General features: G+C 44.7%; 1 protein-coding gene across 1 annotated transcript in view; it reads right to left on the bottom strand.

The window, feature by feature from the left end:
* The window catches only part of TMEM117 (transmembrane protein 117), a 1,887,095-nt gene that overhangs the window by 640,534 nt on the left and 1,218,658 nt on the right, over positions 1 to 27,903 (bottom strand). Inside the window, exon 5 of the mRNA XM_085653044.1 lies at positions 19,728 to 19,825. Within this exon, the coding sequence (XP_085509170.1) occupies positions 19,728 to 19,825 (98 nt within the window). The remainder of the gene's footprint in view (positions 1 to 19,727; positions 19,826 to 27,903) is intronic.

Below are 27,903 nucleotides of genomic sequence, written 5' to 3' on the forward strand. Positions count from 1 at the left end.
AGAGCACACGCACTTTAGCACTAGTTAGCAGTGGTAAAGTGCTCAGGGTCCGAAAGCCAACAAAAATGAAGTAAGCACACAGAAGGGTTGATGGCAAAAAGTTAGCTGGTAAACCACGCCAAGGATGCCAGCTTTAACAGTAATTCTGTGCTTTCCTATGACAGGGTCAGCTTTGCTACAGTGAAACATGACTTTGGGGATTTTTCACTACTATGTAAACATTTAAATATCTATGTCCTACTTTTTAAATATCTTTTAAATACCATGCACCCTGCCCTATGGCATTCAGGGCCTAAATTAGGGGTGGCTTTTAAGTAATGAAAAGGAAGGTTTAGGCCAGGCAAAAGGGTTATTTTGTCAGGTTAAAATGGCAGTTTAAAAACTGAAAACCAGGCTACAGGGTCAGGCCTGGTGATATGATGTAAGGTGCTACTTTAGTGAGTGACACAATCAGTGCTGCAGCCCACTCATTGTACCACCTGCTAAAGTAGCACTAAGTCCTGGGTACATGTAGTACGATATGAAAGGGACTTATAAGTAAATACATGTGGCAATAAGGAATATGTCAATTTTACCATCTTTAAAGGTAAATGTTTTAAATGTAACCTTGTAAGACTTTACGCCTGTTCAGTATATATGCACAACACTGTTGAACTTTCAGCAATCAGACGACTCCGCCCACCTTCGCGAGAAGGATATCAAGGGCAAGTCAATTTTGAATCACCATCAATCTTATCAATATAATTTCTTCATTTACAACAGAAACCCCCCAGTTGTACTGGTGTCAAGTTCACCAACACTGGTAGACTGCTTTCTAGTTTTCTGATATTACTCCTACTGAAGGATTTAGAACTCCAAATATGTCTCTCACTATGTCAGTTGCACTTGTATTTCTCTTTATTCTTTCATTGGAATCCATTAATTGTTCTTTGATGCGCTTAACATGATACATTTTTGGAAAAACTATTCCCATATTACACCTTCCATACCATCTTTTCGGCAACTAGTAATAAGCACTCTTCCTACAAATGTAATACACACCAGGGAAATTTGGATCTACACCTTCTAAATGTCTTCTCCCAGTTTTCATCCAAATCAAATGTATGTTCACATTCACTTAATCCCAAAAATAGAGTAGTAATGTTTGATTTCTTTCTGTACATATAAGGTTTGCCTATATGTTGACACTCTAAAGCTAATGAAACAATTCCATCTATGATTTTGTTTTCTGCTTGTGGTAAGCTCCAAGGAGTTAATTTAGGCAGTGCACTAATGTTGTTTATTTCATGATTTCATCAACTTTCCACTAACCCTGGGCGTAGTTCGCGAAGTAGCGCTACGCGTAGCTACGCAAAGTGCACTTCGCACTACGCGAGCTACGTATAGCACTTCGCGAACTGCGTAATACCCTGTTCGCACTGTGCAAACTGCCGTTTTCAATGATTGCACAGTGCGGACAAGCATCCGGCACTGTGCAATCATTGAAAACAGCATCTTGAACAGTGCGAGCTGTAGTTTTCTGCCGCTCGAGAAGATTTTTACTCGAGCGGCAGCTTTCTCAACGCGGACTGGTAGTTTTGCGAGCCTACGCGACCACTCGCAATGAGAAACCTGACTTCCACGTGTTGAGAATCTCACCGGGAGGATTATTTTCCACGCTCGCGATCGCCTACTTGATGTTGCTGATCGCGAACGAGGAAAAAGTCTCGCCGGGATGTCATTTTGCTTGCTCGCGGTCGCCAACTTGACGTTGAGGACAGTGAGCAAGCAAAAAATTACCGCTGCACTACGCAACGCTACGCTACGCGTGTTTGCACTGTGCTACGTGCAATTCGCGTAGTGTGAAGTAGCGCAAACTTTGCAAACTACGCGAGCATAGCGTAGTGCTTTGCCCAGGCTTACTTTCCACTATATCTATAAAAAAAAAATTCAGTTCTCACTAATTTATATGTTAGGTCATTTCTAAATATGTAAGCTATAGTTGCAATTGTTGAAGCCTCAGGATGCGGATTTAAATGTCCAAGCACAGAATTGTTTTTAAAATACACTCTTGATTAGAGTAATAATAAAGCAATTGAACAGTACCGTAAACTGGCTAGTACACTGCAAGAAATTCCATATGCTACAGGTAAGCTATGGTAGGGCACACTAAGCAACTGATGATGTATTTTGCATACAGATTTAGCAATCACCAACATCCATAGTATTTGTGTACTTGTTAAGCAAAATAGTGCCACATTTGAGCTGAAATCTATTTTCAAAGTATTATTTGGAAAATTAATGTAATTTCAAAGTATCATTATTTGACCAATAAGACCAAGACATAAAAAACACAGTGAAAAAAAACCTATGCATTCAAACATTAATTTAAAATTCCTAAAAGCATAAAATATAAATTCAGAAAAGTGGCAATGCCACCCCAAAGAACTTCATCTTCCACGGCTATATAATTCATAAACCATATCAAGTTGAGCAGCAAAATGGTTTCTTTTAAACATTAAAAATTATTCACAGAACCCATGAAGTGTGTGAATTGCCATTTATGTCAATTGAATCAGAAACATTTTTTTAGTGGCTCCAGAAGGAATTTTAGATTTAAAATCTTTCACAGAAACATAATGTGGCAGATGTGAGAGAATAAGCATTGCAATTAATATCAAACTAGTAATAGAAAGAAATCACAGTATACACACTTTTTCATTTAGAAGAGATTCCAGCATGTGACTGGATGGTTACTCAAGATTTAGACCATTTAACTAAAAAAAAAATCAAAAATAGAAGCAGTCGTTTGAGAAATTCAGCAAAGTCTTAGCACTAAAAATGTATGGCAAAGCTAGAAATCTACTCATATAAGGAAATACTCTTATCAGCTTCGTTGATGAGTAAATTCAGGAAAAATAGTGTCAGTCCATCAATTGGAAGATCCACATTGAAATTCAAATCAATAACACAGTTCACTTCAGGGAGATTCCGGTGGACACGTATTGTTAGCACAAAACTCATAGAATTGCTGTTCCCACTCATTAGCAGCCAAATATGTCCATTCAGGAGATTCATGCCTCTGAATTGGTACCTTTGCTCTCTTTGATCTACATAACAGCTGTTTGCTCATTATTTGTGTCACTTTCATCTGATGGCTCAGAGCTTTCAGGAATAGTTGGTGGTACTCGTTCTGCAGTCAGACAGCATCTCATAATCTCATCTCCTTTGAGGCAATGCTCTCCAGGGCACAACTCGCTTTCTCACTGCAATATGCCCATCATCGGAGTCTGTACCTATCGTGGTCAACTCTATTTATTGTGACGCTTCAGTACCTACAGTTGACTCGATCAGACCCCCTCAGGCTAGACTAGTACTGACCCAGTAGCTTTCTGGTCCCCAGCAGCTTGGCTAACCTGATCCCTCAGTCTCACTGTTCCCACCGGCACATCAGGAACAGGTGCTGTTGTATCATTTTTGGGACTTGGGACTCTGTGAGTATATGCTGCGCGCACCCAGTTTGGGAGACCCCCACACTTGACCACAGTATTGGTTACTAGGATCACTTGGAAAGGCCCCTTCCAGCGAGGCTCAAGGCACATTCTGCGCACGTGCTTCTCTACCATTATCCAGTCCGTCGGACTAAGGTCATGGCACTGATCCTGTTGGACTGAAAGGACAGCTTCTCCAACCTGGTGAGAGACAGAAACTACCACATCAGAATTGCCATTGCAGTATTCCAATATACGATCATCTGTAATATTGACTAATGCATTAGCAGGAACAGCTGACAGCCTCATCATACATCCAATGATCACTTTGTGAGGTGACACTCCTGTCCTCCTATCAGTAGAACTTCTCAAACTCATCAACACAAGCAGCAATGCATCTGGCCACTTTAGAGTGGTAGAAGCACACACTTTCCCCAATTTGGATTTTAATGTGTCATTGATCTGCTCCACCAACCCAGAAGCATTCAGTCAGTAACTGCAATTAAGCTTCTGCTCAACCTATAGTGCTACACATATAATTTTTAGGACCTCATTAATACATTGAGTTCAGCGGTCTGACTCAAGAGAAGCTGGAAATCCGAATGTCCGAATCAACTCCCCTAACAGCAATTTTGCCATAGTCAAACTATCGTTTCTATGAGTAGGATAAGCTTCAACCCATTACAAAAAATGCACACAATGACCAAAATATATCTCAAACAGGCATCTCTATGAAGTCAATTTACATCCAGCTCAAAGAACCTGCAGATTTACCAATGTGACTCATGACAACCTGTTTTCTTCTTACTGGGTTTTGTTGCTGACATATTACACAATGATGGCATAGTGTCTCTGCAATTGCTCTAAATCTGGGATTGTACCACACCAGTTGGAAAAGGTGCATTGCATCTCTCTCAACATGTGCAGGATCGTGGTAGTGCCTTGCCATTGGTGACAATACGCTGTCAGGCAATACTGGTCTTCTCTTTTGGTACAGCCTGCTCGCACTCAACTCTGACTTTCTGCTTCTGTCACCTCATCCTTTAGCTTCCTAACCTCCTTCCTTGCGTCTAAGGCTGACAACATCAAAGTACAATCTGTGACATTGGATATGTTTTTCAAGATCTTTTCCTTAAATGTGTGTGCATTCAGAGCACAATATCTTGCCATCTCATCTGCATAAAGGCTGTCGACTGTGACAAAGTCGGTACCTTGTCGGTGCGCAACATTCACAACAGCAATTCGGGCAGGCAATTGTAGGGACTGCAAAACGTTGCTTACTCACTCCCCATTTCTAATGAGCGAACCAGACGACGTCATGAACCCACGTTGTGACCACAATTGCCCAAAGCCATGTAGGACTCCAAAGCCATACTGACTATCAGTGTAAATTGTAACTCTGAGCTGTTCTGGAATGGTGCATGCTCATGTCAACGCTATGAGCTCTGCAACATGTGCTGAAAACACTCCTTGAAACCACGAAGTTTCCACAATACCTCCAACTGTATACACAGCATACGCATCTTTCAGATTTCCTTCATTGTTTCTCAAACAGGAACCATCAACAGACAACAGATGATAAGATTCAGGCAGTGGTTCATCAGAAATTTCAGGACGCAGCTTCGTACACAACTCAGTCAGATCCAAGCAATCATGCTCGGCTTCATCAACGACGTTCTAATTTCTAGGCAGTGGTATCAAGGTAGCTGGGTACAACTCTGTATCTCTTTAAAGTCAAATTCCCTGCACCCAAAAAAACTTGCTTGTATTTTGTCAAATGACTATTGGTCAGATACTGTGTTTGCATGTGAATCAACAGTATCTCCACTGAATGGGGCAAAAATACTGTCAGGGGGTGACCCATAACAATGCTTTCACACTGCTCAAGACTCACACATGTAGATTCAACCAATTTCAGACATCCAGGCAAAGCAGCCTACACAGGATCAAGTGTTGCTGAAAAGTAGGCAATAGGCCTACTGTCCCCTCTATGGATTTGTGTCAAAACAAGTATGTTATCCAAAGAAATTGGCATCTTCTATCACGTCTAAAGTGACTACAAAATCAACTCATTCTCACCGCAAAAAAACAGAAATCTGCATGACAACTTGGTACACTCCAATACCGAGCCTAAATAAAACTGACTCCACATTAATAGGAATGTTTGGTCTCCTAGCAGCTGTGGGACACCACAAATGAGGCAACTGTACAGACAGCAGAAGTACAGAAGTACAATAGAAGGTGTTCAGATCACATACGATGACACCAAGATAAAACATCACAAGTTTACCAATTGCAATACCTGTAACATTGTGCACAATTATCATATGCCCCTTTAAAGAAGCGTATGTTGGAAAGACATAAATAAAAGCATTACTCAAAACAAGTTGAGGCTAAGATTTAAAACTCAAAATTCTCCCTTGATACACCATTTTCTGATTGAACGGCAAATGGAACAGGACCTAAAGTAGACCATATTCATTTATATCACATATATATCACATATCACATTAGATAAGATGATCTTTACAAGGTGCAATACTTTGGAAGAGCCTTAAGAACCATGTAAGAGTGACCTCACAAGAAACGTTGCCTGTTTTCTATCACCAGCCACAATACCAAATTATGAGTCTCCTGATAAGAATAATCTGAACCCTGCCTCCAGCAGAACCTCAAGTCAAGAACACTCTATTTATGTCCAAATCCACTTGATCTACATCTCACATAATACCAGCCAAACACAGCCGACAATATAATCCAATTAGAAGGTATGCATGAAAACCCATACATATATACAGAAAGTCTTTGCCTGTCCTTGCAAAACAAGCCTAACTGTAAAAGACTGCAGATCTTCAATGCATCGGATATGTGCTTAGTATCGTTCTAGAAGAAAAACTGAAATTCACAAATTCATTCAGCATAGAAGAATTTCTTCACCACCTTGCTGGGACTGCACACTCAATCAGAAGAGCCTTGTGGCATCCTGTGCAGCCAGGTCTTTGAACAACTCTTTACATGGCAACTGCATGTCTGACCACAATGTGAGAGGTGCTCCCCAATTAGAAATTTACAGTATGCTTCAGAATTCCTTTGAGTCTCCAGACAAGGAAGTGACAGTTTACACAGTACGAGCAATAAAATTTACGAGCAATCAGATGTTTGAATAACTCACTTTTTCTTTCAGCAAAGAGTGGTACAAAGCAAAATACATCTTTGATCTAGTAACTCACACAAGATGCACCACAGTGTCAGGTCAAATATATTCTAAAAAACACAACTACTCACTAAGATACAATTATTTTCTTTTTACCCCACAGTGACACACCACAAAAGATAATTACCTGCATGGCTGTTTGCTTGTCTGTCCAAGTAATCCCATGACAACTATAAAGATATATAGATATTGAATATATAATTTTTGCATTTAGTGTCCTGAACTTGAAACACCTTTTTGCCAGAAGAAGACCTTTTTGAATAGCGCCACCAGCAGTGGAGGTCAAAACACACTGGCATGTTAAATCCATGAGGAGCATGATCACATTGGATTGACGTTTCAATGCCACGCCCAAACATTATTAGGGAATTGGGTGTAGGTCCACTAAAAAGAATTGTATTGCCCTCATTAAGGACATTAATTGCATCTCTAACACTGTGAAGGATGCAATTCTTTATACCACAAGTGTTTAGGATATTTTTATTGATTTTCAATAAGTACCACACAGATAGTAAATTTTTATATATGTTTATGTATCTGTCATATCTAATGTAGTTTCCTGAACATCTGTACATGTTGAAATTGTGGTAATCAATATAGTGCCATTTTCTTATTCAAGATTAGTTTATTTGATGACAAACGTGCAATACAAAGCTGGTGTAAGTAATAAGCTAAGTGTGTAAACATATACCATCCGGAATGCCAAACATAAAAAAGTGCGCGAAAACATATAAAGAAACGCTGTTAAAAAGAATCACCAAACGTGTGACGTTACGCCCAAGTTATCCGCTGTTTTTAAATTTACCGCGTGTAAACAGTGCGCCGAAATAGATGCGGTGATAACAGCGTGTTAAATAAAATAGTACCACGTACCAAGATCAAGTAAGATAGTTCATCGCGTGTGCAGAGTGCACAGGAAACGATACAGTGTTGGCAGCATAAGCGGTGAGATAGAACCACGCACCAAGGTCGGGTAAAGTCGTGAATGTTACCTCAGTTCACCCGTTTGAATGAGCATATCCAAAATGCTCTGATCCGGAAAACTGTTATTGTGCGTGTGGCAGTGTTAAGTATTCGGGTAGTAAATAGAGAAAGAGGACTCGAGCTGTGGCGGCCATCTTAGAGCAGGAAAGATAGACAATGTCAAACCGTAACGTAAATCGGTAAACGACAACTCGACTGAAAAACATGCAAACGATTTGGTGCGAAGTAACCAAAGGCTGAATATGGGTTGAAATGATAAATTACAATATCCAATGTGAATTAAAAAAGAAAGTATTAGTTGAAAAAAATTGTGTTTGAAAAACAATAAAGTTGTAAAAAATCAAACAGCAGGTCCAGAAATAGAAACATAATAGAGGAAGCATGTGAACAAAAAAGGGTTAAAGATAGGTAAAAATGGGTTGAGAAAAAGTTGAGTAGGTGAAGAACAAATAAGAATAATGGCATTTTAAGCACAAAAGAGATTAGAGTATCTTTTGACTGTAAAATGTATAAGCTTTTAAGCGTTCTCGCAGGCATCAATGCAAAGTCAAATAAAGCAACTCAGTTCAAGGCGGTCATTCAGTCCAAGGGGTACCATGGAGTTCATTTTATAAATCCAAAAGGTTTCTCTTTGAATCAGAAATTTGCTGTTGTCACATCCTTCTCTTAGCGGAACTGTTTCACACACTAGGAAGCGTAATTGGCTAACATTGTGTTTATGTTCATTGAAGTGTACTGCTACTGTCGATTTGAGATTGTTATTGCGGATGTTGCTTTTGTGTTCATTTAGTCGGGTTTTCATTTTTCTTTCAGTTTTGCCAATATAGGGCAAGCCGCATGGACACTTCAACATGTAAACAACGTTTTTGGAATCGCAAGTTGCTGAAACAAAAAGTTTTATGTTGTGGCCCTTAGTCGGATGTTGTATGTTCGTACCTGTAATGATGTTGTTGCAGTTCCCACAATTGTGGCAAGGTATGGTGCCCTTGTATTCGAAAAAAGGCTGTGAGGAGCATGTTGGTTTTAATACCTCCATGAAATTTTTGCTCCTTTCGTAGGCAAACAGAGGTTGCTCCGAAAAAATCTGATTGAAGTCAGATTCCATTTGTAGTAGGGGCCAATGCCTAAGAATGGATTTCCTGATGTTAAAACTTTCTGTGGAAAATTTTGTAACCATAACCATTCTCGATGATGTGTCTGAAGATTTTGATTGTTTTTCCAACAATATTCTCCTTTGTTTGTTTAGCGATTTGTCAATGGCTGTTGCCAATATTTGTGATGGATAGCCTCGCTTTACGAAGCGTCGTTCCATTTCCAAAGTTTGTTGGGTTAGTTGTTGAGGTTCAGAAATGATTCTCTTTATCCTGAGAAATTGTGAAAATGGTAAGTGTCGTTTGAGTGAAGGTTGATGAAAACTCGAATAGTGTAACAAGTTGTTTCTGTCCGTATCCTTCCTGAAGAGTGTAGTTTGGATATGTTGATCGACGATGTAAATGTGAACATCTAAGAAATTTATGTGTGTGTCACTGATGGTAAAAGTGAACTTGAGCCTATCGTTGATGGTATTGAGGTTCATAATCGCTTCAGTCAATGTGGTTTTCGAACCTCTCCAAATTAAAAAAATATCATCAATGTAGCGGACAAACAGTAACAGGTGATTCTCCCAAGGTATGGTGTGCAAAATGTGATCCAACTCAAACTTGTGCATGAACAGGTTGGCGTAGCAAGGTGCTGCACAATTTCCCATGGATGTTCCATTCAATTGGAGAAAAAATTGATTGTTATGAAAGAAATAACTGTGATAAAGCGTGAAGTGTAAAAGCTCCATTAGAAAAACCTGTAAATCATAAGGAGTGTGATTGTAGAAGAAAATGTTCCGTGGCTTCTAACCCCATGTCATGGGGAATTGAAGTGTAGAGGGAAGTGACGTCTATCGTACAAAGGTACATGTCAGTATCCCATGGGATGTTGAACTTGAGAAGAATGTTCAGAAAGTCTGTTGTGTCTTTAACATAGGTAGACATAGACTGCACAAGAGGTTGAAGGTGTCTGTCTAAATATTTGCCAACTGGTTCGTGAAGCGAGCCTCTAGTTGAAACAATGGGCCGCATGGGGGGATCCTGTAGATTTTTATGGATCTTTGGTAACATCCGTAGAGATGGGCTTCTGGGGAATTTGGAGATTAAAAATTTCTTTTCTGTCTCGCCAATGGTGCCCGATAGGACTCCTTTATCCACAAGATTCTGTAAAGCTTGTAAGATGATCGTTGTGGGATTATAATCAAGTTTTGAGTAGGTATTAGAATCTAGCACATGTTCATCAAGTTTCCGAGTGTAGTGTGTGGTATCCATAGCAACCAGTGCTCCCCCTTTGTCAGCATCAAGGAAGATGATGTTGGGATTGTCAGCTAATTGCTTGAGCAAAGATTTATCCTTAGATGTAAAGTTCGCATGTTTGGGTTTACGATGCTTAAAAACAGACTGAAGATCTTGCTTCACCAAGGTCTCAAAGGTATCGAGGATCTTGTGGCTCACTGGGGCTACGTAGGTGCTCTTAGAGGTAAGACCTTTCAGTGTGTTTTCTGTTTTGGTCAAAGGTTCAGTAAGAACATTATCAAAAAAGTGTCTAAGTCTGAGTTTCCGCATGAACTTATAAAGACTTACTTCCGCTTCCATAAGGTTGCTAGAATAAGTTGGAACAAATGATGACCCCTTTTGTAACAAGCGTAGTTGAGATTTGTTAAATGTAGTTGTGGAAATGTTAATGACCAAGTTGTCACTGTCATTTAACGCTGACTCCTTGTCGTTCTCTTGTCGAATGGTGGGATTACTTTTTTTGCCCCTCCTGGATCTCCGTGGTCTTTTTGGCCTGTCCCTAAAAAAGGGACCGCGGAAGGTAAGGAAGTAGAAGTTGAGGTCGTTGGAATCTCAGTGTCTGGAATGGTTTGAGGTTGTGGTTGATCTTTTTGAGGGAAATTCCTCGGTTTACGACGAGAGGTATCAGAGTCACTGGTAGCTGGAGATGTGTCAGTATCGGATGTTTTAAAAGGTGGTTTGAATTGTCTTCTCCTGGCATATACCTCCGCCCAGTTATAAACTTCTCCCAGTTTATAATCGATCGTGTCCCGTCGGAACTTTCTGAGTTTTCTCTCATTTTCTTCTTGCTTGTGCTTCTCTAGTGTGGTATAAGTTTGACAGGTAGTGGCGTGCTGCAAGAGGAGCGACCCCTAAACCAAGGTCGGTAGATAATGAAAGTTGCACTGTCCCATCCAGGGTGGTGTCCCTCTATGCGCACAGCGTTGTGGGGTAACAAAGTTACCAATTTTCGCACAGGTTAAATCAAAGTTCATTTATTCATGATTAGAAATTCATTATGCTGTGTAGCAAATTGTCACAAATTAACAAATTACTGCGGTATTCATTTGTTAGTTAACGTTAATTTGTTGAATCATGAATCCTGCGAGGGGACACGCTACATTATCTCCTATTTCTGTTTATAGTATTCCTCCTGGATTCCTCCTGATGAAGGGTTTTACCCGAAATGCATAGAGGATATCCGTCAGTACCGTTGTTGATACAACATGTGACAATTTGCTACACAGCATAATGAATTTCTAATCATGAATAAATGAACTTTGATTTAACCTGTGCGAAAATTGGTAACTTTGTTACCCCACAACGCTGTGCGCATAGAGGGACACCACCCTGGATGGGACAGTGCAACTTTCATTATCTACCGACCTTGGTTTAGGGGTCGCTCCTCTTGCAGCACGCCACTACCTGTCAAACTTATACCACACTCAGAGATTAAACAGGTGTGCGCGATATTCCAACTCTTGTAAGTAATAAGCTAACAGCACATTAAACAAAGCCTGTGAGTTGTAAATGAAACAATGTTTGGCCAGTGAAGGGTATTACTGTACCTTTATGAAATGGGTTCACCCCACATTAATTCTTCCCTCTAACTCCAAGACAGTAGAGCAGAGATACTCAAAGTACGGCCTGAGTGCTGCATACGGCCCTACTGACCTTTAATTGCGGCCCATGGTGAACAGCAGCACTGGGCTGTTGTTCACTTGACAGAGCAGGAACAGTCAGAAAGCTGTGAAACTGGCATACTTTATTTGCATATTAACTAGACTAAAGGTAAAGAAGCAAATATTGTTTCCTAGATAACTTATCTTTAGCATGCATCTCCTTCACATCCCCCTACATCCACCTTTCAACACCCAGACCCTCTCCCTGCTGGCATCAATGTGGCCCTTGGGAAGCCACAGGCAGTACTTTGTGGCCCCCTAGGAAAATGTTTGCGAGTACCCACGCAGTAGAGAATGACATGAGGGAGTTGGGTAACACTCAAGAGGAGAGGTAGGGGTTCATTGTGATTTTCACTAAGACGGCAGCAGAGGATGTAAAGAGGATGCAGAGAAAACATTATCCAACTGCTCCAGGAGGCATAAAAGCAATTTGACAGGGTTTGGAAGCATATGAGATAGTTGGGGGGAAGAATTACCAGAGGAAGATTGAAAGCTGAATGTTGCACTCCATAAGACCTAAATGCTAATTCTTTTGTGCAAAGTATATTTGGATTAGTGTAGTAGTTTAAATTGTGTCCATAAATGCAGTGGCATAGCTAGGGGGTTCGAGGCGGTGGGAACAAGTTGTCCTTTGGCCGCCCCCCTGCTTTCAGCTGCACCCAGGCATCAAACTTAGGAGCCGCCTCTGTTGTTAGTACGGCTAGCTATGCCACTGCATAAATCGTATTTATAGCAGGCAGATGCAAACAGAAAAAAAATGGTTGTCTGACATCTCCAGAGTAAAGGAGGGCTCTCCTTTAAAATGCAAGCTAGCTGTGTAACCACTCCAACAGAACTGCAAACATATAGGAAAACCACATCACTCTCATTTGATAGCTACTGCATGGATCTGTGTGATGTGCATAAAATATCAGTGTCATAGGATGAAGATATACCAAATGAGTATTGGCTTTGGAAATGTGGATTTCTGCAACAAGAAGTTACACAGCTAAGTAACTGCCTTAGTTACTAAGCAACAAAAAAAAATCATACTTCCTTCAAATCCTCATCACCAGCAAGTGGTTGCAGGTGTCTGACAAGCATTTTCAGAATATGATTAATTCATAAAGGAATGGATTTGGGGTATTTAAATAGTACACAGAAAAGTGTCGTGCAATATATAACGGAGAGAAGGTGGAGTTAGGATCACATTTGAACATTGCAGTCTGTAACTTCCCATTAAATATGCACTGGGATTTCAGCTATCAGGGTGCAAACTTCCACAACATCAAATAGTCCTACAGGGATACAGACTGCACTCGAGATGGTATTGATGGGTCGGGTGTTGACTCTCATATTTTCAGGATTTTTAAATGATTGGATAGCTGCAAAAGGATAGATTGACAACTCAGCCCTGTGCACCATGTGACAACAGGGCTCTCCTCCATGCAGGAAGCTGAGGAAATAATGATGTTTGAGGAATCGCTGATTGTCATTTGGCACAGACTACATCAGGTTCATTTGTTAAGGGGTAACCAGATAACTGGTGTGACCAACCCACTACCCCCCTGCAAAAGACTGGAATGAGCGGATGGACCGCAAAGACTTGTTGATCTTCATTTGGATACACATTGCACTTTGTCCATTTGCTCGAGGCTACCCATGTAAAGCTGACATATGAGGTACTCACGACCTGAAAATAAACTATAGTAATTAACTTTATGCACCTACCTCTAGGGCCTTAGACCTACATGCTGATGATCAGGGTACTGCTTCCTCAAAATGGCATACTCTAGGCAGAATTATGACTTCACCTAAATGGCACTCTTGGGTGTAGATGAGAATACTTAAAAGTGCATTCTCAGGCAACAGTGTTGACCATGGGCAGGACATGAGCATATGGCTTGGCATAAACCAGAGATGTGTGGTCCAGGGAGGTGGAGCATCTGTCATATTCAAGGCCAAACAAGAAGGGGCAGACTGCCTCGTTTGAGTTTGATTAATGATGGTGGTTTACACCTTACTTACAATAGACTGCCATAATATACGGAATTTAGGGCACTAAAGTATACATTGCAAAACATCATTCTTTTGTTAAAATAAAAAATATATAAGCTTTTAAAAACAAAAACAGTAAAACAAATCTATTTAACCATATCACAATTTAAACAATGCCTAGCATTTTTCATGTACCAAAGTTTTGTTCTCTTCATTTGAGAGACTCATAGAAGCACAAGTTACTTACCTTCGGTAATGATGTATCTGGTAGAGATGATTCTAGCCGCAGATTCCTTAACGTAGAATTATCCCCAGGCGTGAGACTGGACCCGGAACATTTTCTTGCCCAGCATCTCTCCGTGCCGTACGGGCGGTACCTCCGTGGGCGTGACGTCAGCGAGGTCACATAAGCCCCACCCGGCGCGCTGACGTCAGTTTGCTTCAGAGAACTTTTCCGCGCCACAACGCGGAGCCATCACAACAAAACTGAGGAGAGCATGGGAACAGTGTGCGAAAAAAAACGGAGAAATAAAAATAGAGAGAAACAAAAGGTAAGAAACATAACCAGGTGGCACCAAGGCACCAAAAGGCGACAACAGCAGGCCAGAGCAGGAAAAGAACAGAGCACCACTCTGAGGAACAACCGTGCAAGCCAAGGCAAAAGCAGCCGGTGGCAGTAAAGCACTAGAAGGCCAGAGCAGCAAAGCCATCGCAAGAAAAGCGCAAGCACCACTCCATGGAACCACCTCGCAAACCAAGGCGAGAGCCATCCTGGAGGCACAAGCATGTGAAAGCGCCGTGACAGAAAGAGAAAGAGAGAGAGAGAGAGAGAGAGAGAGAGAGAGAGAGAGAGAGAGAGAGTCTGCAAGCACAGCTACCAGGGGAAGGACCACAAGCCCGGAACAGAGGAGCAACAGCAACCCATCGCCAGACTACACCGCTAAAGATTGCCCTACCTCCTGAAAGGAGTAGGAGGACAAAGGGCAGGCAAACGATCCGCAGACCACACTGCCAAGGAGGACCATAACCCCTGAAAGGAGTAGGAAGTCAAAGGACAGGTAAAAGAACCCCCAACGAAGAAGACTGGTAGGGGTCAAAAATCTAACAACAGAGGGAAAGAGCAGAAGTAGGACCTCACGCTGGAAAGAAACCAGCTGGAGGGATGCCTGGCCAGAAGAGAATGAAGAGGACACCCACAGAAGACAAGCCACCCAGAGGGAGATGACTGCAAAAACCCAAGCAGAGGGCCCTCGCAGAACGGGGAGGAAGGGTGGGTCGTGTAGGAATCTGCGACTAGAATTGTCTCTACCAGATACAGCGTTACCAAAGGTAAGTAACTTGTACATCTGATAGAGACTACTAGCCGCAGATTCCTTAACGTAGAATAGATACCCTAGCCATACCTAGAAGGGAGGAGGAGGGCCTGCGAGAGAGCCTCCCCACCCGGAGAGACACAGGGCCCCAGCAGGGAACAGGTCACGGGGACAAGAAGGGAAAGGCCAGGATATCCTAAGCCCAACCAAGGGAGAACTGCCCAACACCCCACAGGGGCGGACAGCGCCCGAAAGCCCCAAGGAACACAAGGACCACCTCAACCTCCAGGAAGAAGAGGTAGAACCGGAGGCAGGGCCCACCGTAAGAAACACATACACAGTGACAGAAAAAGCTGAACACACCTCAGCCACAAGCAGCGGACCAGCCAGGAACAGCCCCACCGCCAAAGCGCAGACGGAAAAGAAAAGGCACAGTTGTGCAAAGCCCCAGCAGAACCAGAGGCAGGGCACAAGGAATTACATCAAAGGCCACAACGGTGGGTTAGAACAAGCAGGCCCACACGGGTGTATACGCAGCAGGCAACAGCATGGAACGGTGCACCCAGGACAAGCCAGACGCCACTCCAAGGCAGATGCTAGAAAGGGAAAAGAAAGAGAGAGACGGAGGACGGATCAAACGGTCCACCAGAACACAAAAACCAAGGAAAGCCAGTTTCCCCGGAACACCAGACAGAGGACCAAGCCGAAAACCGGACAGAAGTGCGGAACCGCTACAACACAATGCCGCAGACAGCAGTCCAGACTGGGCTAGCGACATAGCGACCCAGGAGAAGGACAGACCGGAACGCAACGCAAGCTGCTTTAAAACAATCAGCAAGACGATCGTACCTGCGACATGCCGCAACGCCACGGAGAGCAGAAGCCCAAAGTGCGACCACACCTCCCCAGCACATGATGGAGCTATGTAATAGCTACCATTACCCCACATAGGGTACGTTATGTCCCAAGAACATGGGAACACCTCTTAGGAAAAAGTTTCCACAGCAGAGGACAAACAGAAAGACCTGCGGAGAAAACCGCAGACGGCTTGCCAATCAGCCAATAAAGAATACACAGAAGGCCTAATCTCAGGGCCTACATGGGCTTACCAACAGCCAAAACCATAAAAAGGGCCGGACCAGCAGCCAACAGCACCAAGGTCCCAGAAAAAAAAAGGGGACCCTAAGGCACATCAACCACACAGAACACGCAACCGGGGCTACTCGTTACAAGACCCCAGGAAAACAACACCTCCCAAAACACAGACCGACGTACAGGTCACTGAGAGGGGGGGAGGAGGAGGAGGAGGACGAAGCCCGCAAGAAACCTCTGAATGGCAGAATCCGCAGGGGTGTGGAACAAAAGAGCGCCATCAAAGGGAATGTCAAGCAGCCTTTCTCTAACGTTCTCAGGGAATACACTATCCCGTAGCCAGGCATAGCGATGAAGGGCCACCGAGGAGCTTGGTACGAACAAGCACCTCTGAAATGTCCAGAGCTGAGTGAAGAATAAACGCCGCCAGCTCCAGGCCATCCAACACATGGTGCCACAGATCAATACAGGCACCCTCCTGTGAAGCGGAATACATAAGGGACTCTGCCGACTCCCATAAGCAAGAAGTGTCTCTAGCCAATACACAAAGAGTGTTAAGGGCCCGCAAAGCCACAATGGAGGAGACGAAGATATTGCGCCCCCAGGAATCTAACCAGCGGGCCTCCCGTGATGGGGGAGACAATACCGATGGCAGGGAGGGAAAGGCAGTGTGTAAAAGAGGGCCCTGGTAGAGGGGTGGAGGGAAAGACAGACAGGATCATGCAGGGCAGGACGTTGGAGGTGCAGAAGTGGCTGGGGCACCGGATCCCCGTGGCAGGACGCCCCAAGCCCTCAAAAGAGAAGTGTGGAGCGAAGCCTCGAAGGGAAGAAGCAGCTTCCGAACACCAGAGCCCTGATGGAGGGCCTCCAGCAAATGATCCGTGGGGAAATGGGCAGCTGGATCACCCATTCACAAGATTCCCGCAGCCGTGGAAACAGCCCGAGCGAAGGCAGCGCTCGCCTCCGTAGGGCCCTGCGGCGGGGAAAGCAGTTCCTCCGTGGGCGACGGCTGCAAGCTAAGGCGGCCATACCCCAGCCCAACTAGAGGAAGCAAAGGCCAAGCCCGGAAAGGGGGAAGGTGGACCGAGGAATGGGGAACTTGAGGTGCCTCCGGCGAAGACAGCGGGAGCGGTGACGGTGAAGAGCCATCCTTAGAGGACGCCAGGGAAAAAGCCATGACGCGGCGACCCGTCTCCGGAGAAGATTAAACCAACAACCGCCGAACCTCTGGAGAAGAGGGGGCGTTCGAAGACGAATCACCGACCCGACGCCGACATGGCGCCGTAGGGTCCGCCACCGGTGTCAGGTCAACGTCGACCTCCGGAATGACCTCCGCCACAACGCGCGCCACGGGAGACCGGGGCTGGGTCGGAGCTGGGGCCGCTAAGGAACGGCGCCGAAAAGTCATTGACTCGACCTCCAACGAGGCAGCCGCCTGCGTGGAGGAATGAGGGGGGCCCGGGGACACGCCCCGACCCCTAGCCAGCCCCTGCGGCACCGCCAGGGCCAGCAGCCACCGGCACCTGAGCGGTGTCACCTCGGCCTCGGACAAGGCCGCCGCCTGACCAGAGGACCGAGGGGGACTCGAGGACATGCCCCAGCATCCTCCCGCGACACCACAGGGACCCCCCCATGGGGGTTTGCGGCGAGGCAGAGGTGCCGCGGTCCGAAGGAGGGGACTCCGAAGGGCCGCATCCCGACGGCACCACATCTTCAGAACCAGGAGCCAAACCAGTCGGCGCCCGAGCCGCCGGCGACACCGCAGAAGTCCCCGCACGCAGCTAGGGATCCGTAGACGTCCCTGGTAGAGAAGGAGAAGAGGGAAGAGCCAAAGAGGCCTGCAAGGCCGCTGCATAGGCCTCCATCTGGGCTCTGGTCGCCCCCACGCCTGAGAACGGCAGATAGGGTGGCAATGCGCGGGGCCGCACCACCTGCGGAGAACCCACCCCCCAACAGGCCGGGGACCGGGCCTTGGTGACAAACTGCGACACTTACCAACAGGTGAGTGACACCCTTGTGGCCTGGGAGAGGGCCGATGTCGGAGACGGAAGCGGCGGGTCTTGAAGCCTTCAGCGGGGGACGGGCACGGCAACGATGCCGACCTGGACATGCATGCCAGAAGGAGTTTCATTCGGCGCTCCCGCCGGGACTTCGGCTTCATTTGCTGACACGCCTCGCAGTCCATGGAGTCGTGGTGCTCCCCCAAACACCACATGCAGATGGGGTGAGGATCCGTCACCTACATATGGCGCGCGCAAGACGAGCACGTCTTGAACCCCGAAGGCATTCGCACACTGTTCTCAAGAAAAAACGATTAAAGCGGAAAAAGGCCTGAGACAGGCCAGGAACATGATCCGGATCCGCTTTGCATGCGGAAAAGAAGAAAACTGACTGGGCAAGAAAGTTTTCCAGGTCCAGTCTCACGCCTGGGGAAAATTCTACGTTTTGGAATCTGCGGCTAGTAGTCTCTATCAGATATATTACATATCCACTTCTGAATCCAGCAACATGGATAAGAAAGTTCAGCACTCGCTATTGACTTGGGATGCCGCTCAAAGGTCACCGTTTCATAAGCCGGCTATGTTAGCCATTCATCCTCTCGAGATTGATAAATTGAATATCAATCAATTTTGGTGGTAATAATGACTGTTTGTCATAGCACATACAAATGCAAAAAGAAATGTGCGGAATTTAGGACCAAGTGGTTGTACAATATATTCAGTGAAAGTGATCAGAATTTATGAATCAACTTTTACTGAATGTGTTGGTATTTTACGAACCATAATACCAAATCGTAGTATGCCAAAATTCAACCGATTGCGTTAATATCAATGAGGTAGGTCGCAAACAGTGGCCCGCTGTAATTCACTGCCATTACAGAGATTGTGCCCTGCTGGGGTCAGTAGACCACAAGCCATATCTGTAATTGCTTTTAAATAAAAACTTTTTTTTTAATGCAGTACATTTTCCTTAAAGGAAAATGGGATATGTTAAAAGAAAAAGACAAGTTTCATAACATTTTTTAAGAGTAAACAGTGGTCCCAGGAGCCACTGCTTAAACCTGAAAAATATGTTTTTTCAACATTCAAAAAGAGAAAGGGGTCCCCTGGGGACCTCTTACTGTTTGTGAATGAGTTACCACCCTCTTTGAGGTGTCGCTAAAAATTGATGTTCTGCTCTCAGATTTCGGTTGCAAGACATTAATAAAAACCATAAGGAATTGGTATTTTGAAGGACATCCTAAACATGCCCTTTCCAAATACCGATTCAGTAAGGTTTCATAAACATATTTAGTGATTTGGAAAAGCATTAACAAATCGTCAAATGGCTTTAATACATTTGAAAAAGAGCTTTAGCATTCACGAACCCTGCGATTTACCAAATAGATGGCTTGCGAACACTAAAATTCTTTGTACATCTGGCCTTAAGCCCTTTATAAAAAACAAAATTATAATATTATTGTTAAAAAGTTGACACAGTTTTCCGAGGTACGTCTGTAGGATTTTTACTCACTAAAAACAATTATACTTATATATACTTTCAAACACTGAATAGAATTGTATGTTACACGCAGATACATAAATGTTGTCTTGTTTCCTTCAGTGTGCACTGGAAAATTATAGATTTCTATAAAAACCTACCAGAATAAAATGATTCTTGTGTGTCCTTTTATCCAAAATGCTCTGGCAGACGTCCCCCAAGCAGGATACTTCTTGTCTTGAAGCATCATGTCAGTCACCTATAGTATCAAAAGAAATTATGTTTTCTTAAAGGAATATCAAAGATAATCTATTGAATCTAATATGGTATAATTCACACCTAAAAGAAAGATGGATGACCTCATAAAACTCTAAAGAGAATGTAACAACTATCACTCCATAGCAAACTAAATACGTTCTAGACAAGAGTCCAAATAATGTATCGTAAAAGCAAAAAAGATGTTTTATTAATATCAAATAGATGCCTCAACTTAATACAGAAAGATATTTTCGAAATCACTTAGGGCCATATGTATCAAGCAAAATTGCGATCGCAAATGCCGAAATTCGCCGAATTTCGCCATTTGCGATCGCAATTTTGCTAAGTGGTAGGCAAATCTGCGTGCAAAATAAGGAATCGCAAAATTTGCGATTCCTTATTTTGCAATTGCATTTAAGGAATCGCAAATTTTGCGATTCCTTAAATGCAATGTAAGAAGCACCAAAAAAGTGCAATTTGGCCATAAGGAATCGCAAATTACCACCAACTACAGGTTGGTGGTAATTTGCGATTTCTTTCAAAAATGCATATTTTTCCATTTTTCAAAGTGGCATGTGGCGCACACACATGCCCTTAGTGCATGTATGTGTGCCACATGTGCAGCCATGCTCATTTCAGGGGTGCAACAGGGTGTCCTTTTGACACCCTGGCACACTTGAAATTGCATTCTCAATTTGCGATTCTCTAATTGAGAATCACATAGAGAATTGCAAATTGAGAATGTCTTCGCATTCATTCCTATGGGCCTCTAGGCCCATAGGACTGAATGGGGAGGTATTCCTTAATTGCGAATTGCAATTTGCAATTCGCAATTAAGGAATATGTAGGATTCGCAACATTTTTTGCAAATCCTACATACATAGCATTTTGCGATTCTCAAATAGCGATTCTCTAAAAATTGCTATTTGAGAATCGCAAAACCAAAGTTTCATACATATGGCCCTTATTCCCTTAAAAATCTGTAATGACAGACAAATGTGTCCAAATGTAGGAAATGAAAGTGCAAGAGGGAGGAGGGTCAGAAGAGGATAATCTTTGCTAACATTTAGGAGCATGGTCTAAGGAGAAAGCAATTTCTTGAGAAAATGTCTCATGTAATGTTTACCAACGCAACCAAAAACTTATACAGCTAAAGAAAAATGACGTAAACAATCATAGCATATTTAACTCAAAAACAAAAAATATGAAAAATGACATTTAAATAAAGGCACTAAAGAAATAAAAAAAGACCAATGAAAAAAACAGTGGCAAAAACGTCAGCCTAAAATAAAACAATCATGAAAATATAACTTCTGGTATGTTGGCCATCCATTCTTGAAGGGAGACATAATTTTGGTTGCTGAAATCGTTAGTGAGACCATCCCAGAGGCAATGACCACAAAAGGTTTGAGATGGTCAGATGTGTGTAGTCTAAGCCCTATGGCACACAGACATCTCGCGTTCAAGGATCAGAGCTGGGAAGCGTTGGAAGAAAGGTTAATCTGCGAGTTCCAAACACGCTCAAGTGAGATAAAGGCAATTGTGGGTTTCAAAGTGTTCCATGACGACAAATTCACTTTGAGGGAGACATTTGTCAGTAATGTATGCAGGCAGTGAAAGCTCATGCAGGGTCAAGGCTGTGTATGGTGGATATCCAATCAGTAATCAGATTTCTCAGATATTCTTTTCTGGTTCACCTTGGTCTTTCAGCACCCACAAACATGAGCCTTTTGTTCCACAAAGCAAGAAAGTGTGTCACAAAAAGGAACAAACTGGAATTAATGGCCCGTCAAAACAACACAATAATTGTAGCTTCACCGCGGACAGTACGTAAGCCAAGAGTTACAGATATCGAAAAGAATACACAGCATGTTCACAAGGTCTAAGCATAACTTAATTCCCGTCGACCGTGTCCCTACTATGTTAATCCTGTCATTGCGAGGCTACAAATACAGAGCTTGCATACTTTCAGGATGTGACTACGATTAGTTCTCAAGCCCCCTTATAAGCCACATAACTTCAAGACAAAACAAAACAAACACTAAAACCAGATCATGGTAATGTGTTAAAAATCTAGCCGGGGACTGGGGGTGGTCGGGGGCGGCTGTTGCCTCACGGGCCCGGCATGCCCTAGGGCCTCACATATTACTTCCTGGTGGGGCAGTGCGGTGAAGTGTCACGGGGTTCAGAAGGCCACCACTGCAAGAAGAGCCAAAGATGACATCCGGTCTGTTATACTTGAAAGAGGTGGATGGATCTCAGTCTGGGACCACCAGCAAATGGGGGCAGACCCTCTGATAAGTATCCCACCAAAGGAGTCCAGATATAGTCAAACCCCTTCCGTGTGTCTTCCACTATGTCATTCATTCATTCGAGGGCCAGCGCCCGCCATATTCTAGCACGCCATTACGTGAGGGAAGGGGCCTGCGGTCTTTTCCAAGCTGCGGTTATTGTCATTTTGGCTGCTCCCAGGCAAAGCCACATAATGGAGTGATCCCCTTGTGTTTGGTATTTCAGACAGGGATCCTGTATCCCCAGAAGAGTGTGTTCGATGGTGTCTGGGATTGGGTAACCCATGATCAGTTTTATTTGAGAGAGTATTTCTTTCCAAAATGGTTGAATAGAGGGGCAGTCCCAACAGATATGTCGGAAGTCTCCCAGCAGCCCAAAGCCCCTCCAGCATTCATCTGAAGTGTTAGGGAATATTTTATACAGTTTCTGGAGATGAAGATACCATTCATACCTCATTTTTTAATTGGCTTCTCTTAAACAAAATTGAGCGATTGTATTTGGTAATGTCCTTATACAGGGAGCCCCATTGTTTCTCCCCGAAGGGGGTGGTAAGGATAGTGTCCCAAAATGTTCGGTGTCGTGGAGCCGACTGGGGGCTCACCCCCAGGATAAGGGAGTACAAGAACGATATGCAGCCATTAGTTGTAGTACATGATTGTACAAATTTCGCAATTGGGAGCAGGTCTCTGGTCATGGCCAGCAACACCTGTGGTTGTTGCAACCAATGTGAGCTGCAAATAATGATAGTCTTCTGTGGGTGGCAACTTAAACAGCCCTACGCACTCTGCAAAGGTAAGTAGTTCTCCCCTCTTGTAGAAGTCAGATATCATGAGGCAACCACCTGTCAGCCATCTATCAGAGGCAGGGTCCTAGTGAGGTTTTCCCATACATGAAGGGTGGTGGCCGTGGGAGTGCTGTGGTAAACATTAGGTGAGTTGTCCCGTTTCTGTTTTCATGGACGGTCCCATATGGTTCTGCCTGCTATCTGCCGATCCATAAGGAGCCAATGTTTCTCAGAGGCTTTGAGGGACCACTCAGTCAGCACCCGTATTTGGGCAGCCCTGTAATACCCAAGTAAGGCAGGAAGGGCCAGCCTCCCCTCCATGCGCGGTTTAATTAGTAGTCTTGTGGGATAAGCGAGCCCTTCGTCCCTGCCAAATGAATTTAGTTGTCAACTTTTTCAGTTTCACAAATAACTCCCTATCGACTGGGATGGGAAGGCCCTGAAAAAGATAAATTAGACGTGGGAGGATATTCATCTTGACAGCATTTATTCTGCCTATCCATGAGATGAATGCTGATCCCCATCTGTTAAAGTCAGATTTAAGCTGTCGCAGCAAGGGAGGGAAGCTAGCTTTATAAAGATCTGTTATTTGGGGGGTAATTTTGATGCCTAGGTATGTGATTTCTTTACGTTCACAGCAGAAGGGAGAAGTCTCCTTGATCCTAGCCATCACTTCCCGGGACAGTGTCAAATTGATTAGAAAGGATTTAGGTTGGTTTACTTTGAATCCCACAGCTTGTTCAAAGGGGCTGAGTTCAGCTTGGATAGCTGGCAGTGAGTTCAGTGGGTCGGTAATAGGAAGCAGAACATTGTCCACAAATAGGGAAACTTTGTGTTCATCTGTGCCGAACGTTACTCCTCGAATGGTTGAGTTCGCCCTTATCCGCTCCACCAGTGGCTCAATGCAGAGGGCAAAATGCATAGGGAACAGGGTACATACCTGCCTCGTTCCTCGTGAAAGTTGAAAGTAGTCTGAGGATACCCAGTTTACCAGGACTCGAGATCTGGGTGAATGATAATTGGCCCGCACCATTCCTATAAAGGTTTCACTAAACCCAAATCGACTCAGCGTCTGATTTAAAAAGGACCAGTCGACGCAGTCGAAAGCCTTCTCCGCATATCATGAGAGGAGGGCTTCCAGGATGTGTTTTTTCTGCACTTTCTCTATTATGTGTAGGATTCTAAGTAGATTATTGTGGGTTTGCCACCACTTGATGAACCCAGATTGGTCTGGAGGAATTAGCGCGGGTAGAAAATTTTCTAGGCGAATGCCCAGTATTTCGGAGTCAAGTTTAGCATCCAGATTTAGAAGTCGCTATAGGCCGATATGAGGTGCACAATTTGGGGTACTTTCCTGTTTTAGGAATTATGGTGATTAGAGCCTCCCCCATGGTAGCCGATACCTTTTGCGTGGCGACTATGCCATTGAAGACGTTGGCCAGGTCAGGAGTTAACTCCGGTGCAAATGTTCAATTGAAGTGAGCATTTAGCCCATTGGGGCCCGGGGCTTTCAGCGTTTTAAGCGCATCTATAGTCTTTTGAACCTCTTCTATTGAGATAGGTTTATTGAGTTCCTCATTGATAGTGGGGGAAACCTGCGGGAGGTCCAGGGCCTCAAGGTACCCTACCTGGTCCTGGGGCAATAGGGCATCGGCAGTATAAAGGGTGCAATAGAAATTCCTGAAGGAGTTCGCTTTCCCTCTTCACTAAAATGGGAGACGCCAGCATCATCCACTATTTGTGTAACATACTCTTTTTCTTGTTTTGCCCTGAGCTGATGCGCCAACAGTGTGCCCATTTTGTTTCCCCTTTCGTGGCCACGGGCCTGTAGGCATAAAATGGTCTTTTCTGCCCTATTAGTGTATATGGCATGAAGCTTCCCCTTTAGGTATGTAACCCTCCGCAGGGTCTGCACCGACGGGATCTTTTTATGCACTTTTTTGACCCTCTGCAGTTCCCCTTCCAGTAGGAATCTCTCCCACTTGTGCTGGTTTTTAAGCGTGGTGGCCAAAGTGATGCATTTGCCTCTTATGACTGCCTTGAAGGCATCCCAATTATTCATATGAGATGTAACTGTGGGATTGTTTATGTTGAAATATTCTTTAATCGATCTCCTCAGCTCATCCAGAAGGAGTCTGTCTCTGCTTAGGAAATTGGGAAAGTACCACCTAACATGTTTCAAGCGGGGGCCAGCCAGTTAAACACTGTCTCGAGAGGGGCATGATCCGAGAGGCATATCGGGTAAAGGTGGGTCCCTGAGGTCGAATAATAAAGCGATTGACTGATAAAAATATGGTCAATCCTGGAATAAGTTCTATGGGAGTGGGAAAAAAATGAATAGTCTTCTGTTGTGGGGGAAAGCCCCTCCATTCGTCTATCAGACCCATGCGTTGTAGGGAAGCCTTAAGCGATTTGCGGAAGATCCCTCCTGCTGATCTGTGCGGGTGTGTTGTGTCGAGCGTAGGGTCCCATATTAAATTGAAGTCTCCTAGTAGGATTATATCTCCCGTGGCAAAACCCTCCAGTGTCATTAGAAATGTAAGGAGGAAGTCCAATTGCCCTGTGTTTAGTGTGTAGACTGTGGCAACAGTGCATGGTCTTCCACTCAAGTCTCCCCTGACCATCAGGAATCTCCCTGCTTTGTCAGCTTTAGTGGCATGCGGGTGAAAGTGAACCGAGGAGTGGAAAAGGAGGGCTACCCTATTCTGCTTTGTGGTGGCCGAGGAGCGAAAAATTAATGGGTAGGCTTTATGTTTCAGGCGCTGCTCTTCACTTTTTTTCAGGTGTGTTTCTTGTAGTGCTACTATCCTAATGTGATGATCTGCTAGGAATTTCCATAGACGTTTCCTCTTATTGGGGGAATTAAGCCCCCTAACATTCCAAGACATGCAATTAACCGCCATTTAACATTGGGCAGGCATTATCTCCACTCAGGCGTCCAGTTAATGGCTCACTGCGGGAATATCTCCCACCAGCCCCCATTCACCTCCCTGTGACTGTCATAACCGGCACATCTTTGAACACCATGATAAAAAACATGAAAAACAAATACAAACAGTAATTGTGAGCTGAGAGGTCCCCCATCCCAGATAAGAACCTCACTTTGAGTAGCTCCAGGTGCAAGCCCACTTCCGCTCCCAGAGCCCCGCTTACATACCTTCTAAGACACTTGACGCCTATCGAATCATCATCTTCTACCTTAAAACAAGGCATAACTATTACAAAGCAAATTATACTAAATGCATTCCACTATTAAAGTCTCTGCACTTAGTTCGTCGGGTAAGGAGAGCCACCTCTGCGTCTGTTTTCTGCGCCACTATACCATGTGGCTGGTACAGTCAGATCCATGGGATGAACTAAGTTTAGGATGAGGCAAAAGTCCAAAGTCTCCACAGGGGCCAACCCTTTGCCTTTTTGCCACCTCGTCCAGGTGTTTGCCGGGGGCCCAAGGCACGCCACTCTGTCGCTTGACCCAGTCTTTCGTCACTCGAGGTTGTCACCTGTCTCTGGGTGGTGATCTCGAGCCCCAACAAGTCCATGGCTTCTGCTATTTCTGTGCAGTGAAGTTGTTTGTTTTCAAGCAGGAAGGCTATGCCAAAAGGGTAGGTCCACTGGTAATTTATTTTACGTTCTCTTAGGGCTACAGTGATCGGACAGAACTGCTGCCTTCGTGCCAGTGTAGCATGGGCCACATCCTGAAAGAGGGAGCACGACATGCCTTGGAATGTGATCTTGTCACTGCTTCTCGCTTTCTGGAGGACCAGTTCCTTTATTTTAAAGGAGCTGAAATTAGCGAGAACATCTCTGGGCCGCCTGTTATCCCCCTGTAGTCGTGGACTGGGCTTTCCTCTCCCAAGACTGTGGAGAAGAGACCCATCATGAACGACTCCAGGCAGGGTCCCTCGCAGCCATCCTCCAGCCCCCTCACCCATTTGTTGTCTCTGCAGGAGCGATTTTCAAGATCTTCGCATTTGAGCGCAGTGACGCGCAGCTGGTTATGCAGGTCAGCGGAGCTTTCCTCCAGGGGCTTCATACAGTCTTCTAGCTCTTGGCATTTCACTTCAAGGTCTAGTGCGCGGGCACCAATTGAGTCCATGTCCACCTGTAAGGCCACCAGCTTCACTCCCATCTCCGCCTTGAATGAATCAAATGAGGCACCTATATCTGCTTTCATGTCCTCCCTCAGCTTTTTCTTGAAGTCCCTCAGCAGGACCTCGCGTGTAAGGGCCATGCCGCCTCTAGCCTGCCCTTCTCCCTCCTTGTTCACCCTGGCACCAGATTTGGCAAAGTAGCTCGAGACTGTTGCTGATGGCCTTCTTCGTTGCATAGGGAAGAGGGCGCTGGTCAGCGCTGGGCCACCCTCTAGCTGGTCAGGCGCGAGCCCAATATAGAGCTCTTTGGGGAGCCCCCACACTCTGAAATAGAGCATAAGGGAAATGAGTTTGAGGAGCCCTCAATGATCAACCCAGAGGGCTCAACGCGTTGCCAGCACTCCCTGTTGCTCACATAATCTCCCTCCTGGGGTCTATAAATGTTGTGCGTGGGCTGACCCCATATTCTGCTACATCAAAGCCTGAGTCAGTCTCACGTGGCAGCAGCCTCAGCACTTCTCACAGCGTTACTGATATTGCCTGACAGGCATCATTTTGGAGTCAGACATTGTCTGTGGGGGTCAGGCAGTTAGTCCAGCAAATCCCAGGGCCTCTAATCAATCGGGTACCCACTACTGAAGGTAACCCGATGGCGCCCCACTCCCAGCCATCAGCCCCTGACCTCCCCACCTGGAAGCCGGTGCGAAGGCCGCTCTCTCACCCACGTCGTCTCAAGGGGGTGGGACGCCTCTGCAGGCTCAGTAAGTCCGGATCACACCTCTGTTCCACCGCCGCTTCCTCCGCTGACCGGGCAAACAGTGAATCTTGATGTGTGGATCGCAGCGAGCACCCGATCACCTCCTCAATCCTGGGGAGAGCAGCACCAGCATTTTCTTTTGTGGGGCTCACCGG

This window comes from Triturus cristatus, chromosome 4_1 (assembly GCF_964204655.1).
Source record: "Triturus cristatus chromosome 4_1, aTriCri1.1, whole genome shotgun sequence".
Classification (NCBI taxonomy): domain Eukaryota; kingdom Metazoa; phylum Chordata; class Amphibia; order Caudata; family Salamandridae; genus Triturus; species Triturus cristatus.